Source organism: Octopus sinensis, linkage group LG3 (assembly GCF_006345805.1).
Source record: "Octopus sinensis linkage group LG3, ASM634580v1, whole genome shotgun sequence".
Classification (NCBI taxonomy): domain Eukaryota; kingdom Metazoa; phylum Mollusca; class Cephalopoda; order Octopoda; family Octopodidae; genus Octopus; species Octopus sinensis.
Window position 1 is genome coordinate 53,693,885 of NC_042999.1, and position 8,192 is coordinate 53,702,076.

General features: G+C 35.1%; 1 protein-coding gene across 1 annotated transcript in view; it reads left to right on the plus strand.

Annotated features, from left to right (window-relative positions):
- The first annotated feature begins 3,834 nt into the window (after positions 1 to 3,834).
- LOC115209746 (para-nitrobenzyl esterase) overlaps positions 3,835 to 8,192 on the plus strand; it is a 110,239-nt gene continuing 105,881 nt past the window's right edge. Inside the window, exon 1 of the mRNA XM_029778257.2 lies at positions 3,835 to 5,376. Within this exon, the coding sequence (XP_029634117.1) occupies positions 4,007 to 5,376 (1,370 nt within the window). The 5' untranslated portion in view covers positions 3,835 to 4,006. The remainder of the gene's footprint in view (positions 5,377 to 8,192) is intronic.

Sequence of the window (8,192 nt, forward strand, 5' to 3'; positions counted from 1 at the left end):
TAAATATTATTATTATAATTTTATTAATGATATTATTATTTTTATTATTATGATTATGATTATTATTATTATTATTATTATTATTATTATTATTATTATTATTATTATTATTATTATTATTATTATTATCATTATTATTAATGGTTTACAATGATGATAATATAACGCTCAACAAGACCAGATTCTTTTTGTATTATCACACTCCCCCAACTCACTCTAAATTACTGTAAAATATTGATCGATACTTGCGCTCAATTAATTAAAATATTTTTTAATGAAACATTTCAAATATTACTTTGGGCCTCAGTTAGCATAATTTAATTACTATTCAACTTTCATAATAATCACCTGGCCAATTTTATAAGGGACATGAAACTCGGAGTTATAAGTTGTAATCGAATCGAATTAAATTTTAACTGTATGATACATCCTAACTCTCGCTATTATAATGACGCTTTTCTATATGCATTAATATGTGTGTATGCTTGTGTGTGCGTGTATGTGAGTGCATTTATATATATGTATATATATATATATATAATGTATAATATAATATATATATATATTTATATGAGGGGTGTATTTCTATATATCCGTGTGTATGTACGTGTGTGTCTATGCTGTGTGCTTATAATGTCATTTAATGTACAAACTATGTAGGTGTGAGCTACTAATACTTGCATACGTTACAGTGGTTATCGAGGCACGTTTTTTAAAACACGCCTAGTGTCTCCAAGTAATCTTTAAGCTACGATTACATAGAAACACTAGGCGTGTCATAAAAACATCTCCAGATCACGTCTCTAATGCATGATGCCAGTAGTTGCTCATAACTGTAAACTATGCTTATTAAATGATTTACCAGATAGAGTACTTATTCTGTTGAGTGAAAATATATAGGGGAGAGGATTTGAAAATGCAGAGGTCTTTCAAAGATGTTTATTGACTTGACTGGTTACACTTGCTTATAAGAAAAATATGTTCAAAAGTAAAGCGCAAGGCTTTGTGTAGCCTTTGTAGTGTTGAAAATTATTTAACATAGATATATAAAAATAGAGTGATAGAGTCTTTGACAATGATGAGAAAATGTTAAGAGAAGCTTTATTTAAACAGTTTACATAAAAATGTTCAAAATAGGGAAATAAAATAAATTCATAATTGCTTATAAGTTCATAAGAAATCATTATTGTTTATAAACATATATACAGAAAGAATGTGTTGACGGTATTTGATAGGAAAAAAGCATGCATTGCATTGTCAAAAGTTCATCAGAAACAATAATTGCTTAGAGGAATGAGCAACGTTTTTCCGTCATCTCCAGTTTTATATATGTGTTTTGCAAGGATGGTTGTTATCAGAGCAGATTGGATTTTCCAGCATCTACTCTAACGTCAACTGATGTCGTGTGTCGCTGAATGAAAACTTGTTTGACAAAGACTACAATATTTATATGGACAACTGGTTTTCCAGTCCAGACTTCTTCCCGCAGTTGCAGGCGAGGATGACTAATTCCTTTGGGACTGTGAGAACGCACAGGAAAAACATGCCAGCCGATCTTCACGAGAAAAAAACTTCGAAAGGAGATACAACGTATTGATGACACCGCTATTGGCATTCTCGCTCTAGAGTGGTGTGACAAGAAAAACATCTGCATGTTATCCACAATGCATTCTGCAAGTATAAAGAACATTAGGAAACAAGATGTGGCCGGTAATGCTATAATGAAACCGAGTGTAGTTCTTTCATACAATGAAGGGATGGGCGGGGTCGATCGCTTAGATCAGCTGGTGACGACACACAAATCGGCGAGAAAATTTGTGAAATGGTACAAAAAATTTTCTTGTATATAATTGACATGTGTGTCGTGAACTCACGTTGATTTGGCAGATGCTTGGCGGTGTCAGGGATGGATTGACATTGAGGAATCTATTGCTCCGGGAAATGATAAAAAGCATCAGACCTGCCAAAGTACAGGACGCCTTGACGTCCCCTGTCTTGCTCTCTCCTCACTGTATGGTGAAGTGACGTGGACATTTTCCACGACTGTTTCCCCCCCTCCTCCACCACCAAGATGACAAATGCTTCAAAGAGATGCACAGTATGTAAAGCAAAAAGGAAACGTAAGGAAACTAGATCCCTTTGTTCACAATGTGATATGTCACTATGTGTCGTATCCTGTTTTGAACTCTGCAACACTAAAGTCAATTTTTGAATTCATGTGATTGTAGATACATGAAGTTGATCTGACTTGTGCTGTCGGGTGACCTTATTCGGGAATAAAACTGCGCGAGCGTCCTAAACGGGTATATAGCAGCACTTGCACAAACGCGATTGACTTAGAAAAATACGGCGAACGTTAATCTCGCACTGAGTGTTGACCTCAATCGGCGCGATTACCGTTGCCACGCAATGACAACGGAATGATCACCGCCGTAAACTTGTTAAAGTTGTTAATCCAAATATACGCCAAACCATTGTCGTGCCCTAATTATTGATATCAGCTGGGATAATTGCCGGCAATGCAACCTAGTTGCTTGATAACAAAAAAAAAAAAAAAAAAAAACATTCAAGATACATTTAAATCTGGAGCTGAATATATTGTGAATAAATGACAAAAATGTTACGGTATCTTAAATATTCGCATATTTACACTCACCTACACACACATGAACAAAAGAGGTGCACGCGTGCTTCTTTTGCAGGAACATGCGCATCGATACGCAGGAACATCCCCGTGCACGCGCACATTTTTATTTCGGTAGCTGGGATAAAGAGGGTGTTGAAGGGGGTTGACTAAAAACAAGATCTCATAATCGATGTAGTTACACGATGGCATCTGGAACATTCGCTCGAGCAGCGTCTCTAAATTATGACCACAGACACACGCACACATGCACACATACACACATACATACATACACGTATTTGTGTGGAGAGAAAGAAAGAGAGAGAGAGAGAGAATGCTGAAGAGCATGATGTAGAAGGAAACAAAAACGAGACAGACTGATGGGTAGAAAGAAAGAAAGAAAGAAAGAAAAAAAGAAAGAAAGAAAGAAAGAAAGAAAGAAAAAAAAGAAAAAGAAAGAAAGAAAGAAAGAAAGAAAGAAAAAAGAAAGAAAGAAAAAAAGAAAGAAAGAAAGAAAGAAAGAAAGAAAGAAAGAAAGAAAGAAAGAAAGAAAGAAAGAAAGAAAGAAAGGGAGACAGAAAAAATGAAAGAAAGATACAAAGAAACAAAGAAATTATGGAGACAGAGAGACAGAAAGAGAGAGGTGGGAGAGAGGGGGAGAGAGAGAGATAGAATAACAAAGCCAGATGTTGGTTGTATGAAACAAACGAAACTATTATTTTGTTTATATTAAAGTTTATAGGAATTTTAGGAGGCTTTCGTGTTTTTAATTCATTGTTGACTGGATTGTAGGTAATATTATTGCATTTAAAATATATATCTGAAATTACACTTGTTTTACCAACTAACATTTATTTTTTCACTAAAGGAATATCTCATTTGAAATTCGATGATTCTTTCCCGGGGAAAGACAGAATAGAAAAAAAGAGATGCAAAGAAAATTGAGTGACCAACGAAACGAGTAAAACATTATGAGAGAGAGAGAGGAGAGAGAGAGAGAGAGAGAGAGAGAGAGAGAGAGAGAATAAAGAAGAAGAAGGTAAAAGAAGGTAGAACTGACGGTGGGCGAGGAAGGCAGAGACTTGAATGTGGACAACAATCAGTGAATTTAACCTATTTTCTTGCTGAAACAGCGGTTAGTGGATACTATCGTTTGTGTGTGTGTGTGTGCGTGCGTGCGTGGATGTGTGTGAGTGTGTGTGTGTGTGTGTGTGTGTGTGTGTGTGTGTGTGTGTGTGTGTGTGTGTTTGCTGTCTGAAGCTTATATTCATACCTACCTAGTTTTGAACACACCTCATTACAGTGGCAGCTGAAATGACATGCGTGGTTATGTTACCTCATGTCAAGTGTGTTGTTCACATTTAGTTTAGCTGACCGATAATGGCGACCACCTCTCTGTGTAAACACAGTATCTTCTGGATATGTTTTCTTACGTTTAGCGTCACTGCGACCGGTGCTGTTCGGGAAGAAACAATTAATGTGAAACATGGAATTTTAAAAGGAACTTATGATAACGAAACCGACGTAACATCATTTCTTGGCGTTCCTTATGCCAAAGCGCCTACTCACCACCTACGATTCGAACTGCCACAGTCTTATTATTGGAATGGTACATTAAATGCAACAAACTTTTCTTCAATATGCATGCAGGACATATCTTACCTAAAAGCTTGGAAGAAATATTTGGAAAATCAAAGCATGTCTGAAGACTGTCTGTATTTAAATATTTATGTTCCTGGAAATATGACAAAAAATGCAACACAACATATTATGGTCTGGATTCACGGAGGGAACTTTGTGACAGGGTCAGCCTCGTTATTTGACGGTACAAAATTGGCCAAGAAGTGGGATTCAATACTCGTCACTGTTAACTATCGCCTTGGACCTTTCGGATTTCTTGGTTCAGGAGATGAAGCCCTTCCAGGAAATATGGGTTTACATGACCAACTGATGGCTTTGAAGTGGATCAAAGAGAACGCAATTCCATTCGGTGGTGATGCACAAAATATTACACTATTTGGGACAGAGAGTGTATATTTACTGAGTCTCAGTAACAATCTCACTAATGGCTTGTTTAACAGAGCAATTGTGCAAAGCAGTTTATGGCGTTCTTTCCCGAAACCATGGCCGATGTTTAATAAACTAGCCGGTAGTACATGTCCGCATAAGCATGAACATCATCACGAGAGCCATGTCGATGTTAAACGTAAACAGCTAACGTGTCTAAAGAACTTGACCAGTGAATACTTTCTTAATTATACGTTGACCAATCGATTGGAACTCTTCAGCCCGACCATTGATAATATCTTTCTAAATGATTCAGTATTTCTTGCCATTCCACAAAAAGACATAGATTTCATATTTGGTGTACCTCAATTCAAGGAATCAGATTTCGAAGTGTTCCCAACCAACACAAGAAAGGGTTTTGAAAACACACTTGGGAGAACATTTTCCAACATATCAATTCTAGCGATAAAATCTCAATATTTGAAACTGGACAATGAAATGAAAAAAGTCTTCAGTAATGCTTATAATGGTCACTTGGCATACACAACTCAAACCATTGCAGACAAAACATCAAAAGACAGTCCTACCTACGTATATTCGTATTCTGTACAAATTCCTGATATTTCATCAGAAAGTTCCTATGGAGATGAATTTCGGTTCCTGTTTGGGTCGACGACAACGACGGATGAAGAAATTATTGCCGATTTAATGATCGATGCATGGAGTCACTTTGCTCACACAGGGTAAGTCTCAGACTTTTCTCTTACGAATTCTAGCAATAATAACAATCTTGTAGAAGCGATTGATTTATATGTGCCCATTGCTGTCAAACTATTTAAGTATGTAATTTTAATCAATAATCCAAGGCAAAGGCAATAGAATATTAATATTACTATTGTTTGTCATTAATGCAGTCTATGCTTCGTTTGAGTAATAAATATTAAAAGAAACTATGAATAAATTAGACGAGAACTTTTTATAGGAAGAGATTTGCCGGAGAGATGTTTAGATCAATTGTTGCATACGAATGTTGGCTGGGGTGATTTCAAATAATGTTGAATTCTGGCTATTTTCGAAAGGAATATATGGTTACATTCTGTATATGGGATCAGTTGATAACAATCAAATGGGTTGTGGGAGATGAGGCTTAATGACAGGAATACGAAAAGATGAAAGGCTTGGAAAGAAATGTGTGAAAAGAGTAAGGTAATATTTTTTTCTGCAGTTCTTGGACTCTAATGGATTCTCTAAATTATGGTATTGTGAACAGTATTCTACCTTTTGACAAGATAGTATTTTGGTAAATGACATGTTGAAGATCGTTGGAATGAGGAATGAGGAAAACGTACAGATAATTATTGCGTTGCGAAGTCACGTGGCTTTCTGGTTAGCGTATTCGGCTCACGATCGTATCGTCGTGAGTTCGATTCCCGACTGCATGTTGTGTCCTTGAAAAAGACTCTTTATCTCACTTTACTCCTGTTCATTTATCCAGCAAAATTATCTAGCACTAGTATTTAAAAAAGTGTCCAGCCTTATCACATTCTGTATCACGCTGAACCCCGCTGAGAACTACGTTAATGGTACGCGCGTCTGCGGAGTGCTCAACTACTTAATTCCATTAACCGGATCAATTGTGACACTCGACGTCGTAGCCGACGCAGGACCGGTTTAGTTATTGCTTCTCTGACTTTAGGTTTGGAAATTTCGACAGTAGCAGATTTCTTCAAATCTGTTCAAATGTTTAAAATATATAACAGCTAGGATTAGCTGTACGCACATATATACATACCTATCTACCTACATACAATATAAATATATATATATATATATATATATATATACATATATATATATATAAAGATAGATAGATATACATACATATATACATACATACATATATATATATATACATACATATATATTATATATATACACACACATATATATATATATATATATATATATATATATATATACACACACACATATATATATTATATATATATATATATATAATATATATATATATATATTATATATATGAATAAATAAATAGAGTTTAACGCAGGTGTAATCAAATATTTTTACTTTCGACACATGTTTCGAAAATTCCACTGATACTATTCAAAAGAATAAATGGTATAAACAATGCAATCTTCTCCTCAGGAAAGTGAAAAAGCGCAATTTGTCAATAAGACATTTTAGCAAAAAATGATGGATTTGTATAGCGATAGACAGAACGCTATTAATATTGTTTAAAAAAACGTTATATGATATAACGTCATAAGTAGCTAACAGAAAGAGTAGGGATAGCAATAGTGAATGTTAAATATAAAGGAAATTAAAGTTTAAATTATATATAATGATAGAGACTACTTATATGCACTAATTGTATGTTTTTGCCAATGCTTACATCCGTATGCCCGCTCTTTATAAACAAGGAGTTTCAACATCTTTACTTGTGAGATTTTTGGTACCCTGGTAACTATTTTTTTTTCCGTGTTAATTGTTAACAAGGAAAAAATACACTCATCTATATATATATATATATATATATATATATGTGTGTGTGTGTGTGTGTGTGGTGTGTGTGTGTGTGGTGTGTGTGTGTGTGTGTGCGTGTGTGTGTGTGTGTGTGTGTGTGTGTATATATATATATTATTCTCTCTTTTTATTTCATCGTGTTTCTTTCTGTTGAAGAGCATCGGCTCGAAACGTAAAATACTTTCTCACCCTCCCGAGCGTCAAACTAATATACCTGATTGATGTTTATACACTCGTTTTCGTCTTTTATTTTTCTGTAAATTTCAACTATATACACATATACATACATACATAAATATATATATAAATGTATATAAAGTAACAACTTAAAGACAAATGTTCCTTCAAAGGGCGGTGTAAAACATCCTGCGTACATATATACTTTCCTATATATATACAGATGCATAGGTGTACCTCTCAAACTTGCCCATTTCAAACTTTCCCCAGACACTTTGGACTCTAGCCCTTATCAGAAACATCCTTCATAGATAAGAGGAGTAGTCAAATATGTGTTCAAAGAGTCTTGTAGCTAAAATTTATCATGTGGAAATGAGACTAGTTTCTATGGATCAGAAGCTTTACTCAAGAAGATATATCAGCGAAAAATGCGGTGTTCGAGATATCTAAGAATAATGAAGCCGATCAAGAAGATAGCTCAGGTGAAGGTCTAAACACTGAAGCGGAAGCAGCACTGTATATTTTTAAATTATTTTTTATAATTTGTATGTATTCATGTTATCATAAATACAAAACAACACGACGGTGGAATTGACGTAAGCTTAAATAATAGACTGTGATAGGTGAACCACGATATGGCGAGGGAGCACTATACATGTATCTGAGTTGTTGTTGTTTTTGATGTTGCTGTTTGTTTGTTTGTTGAGCGAAGCTGTTTTCGTCCCGTCTGTAGTGGGAGAAGTCCGAAATGTGGTCCTTTGCTATTCGTAAGACCCGCAGAAGTGAAAGCAGGTCAACCCCCGACACCGAGAGCATCGACAGATGGATGAATGCG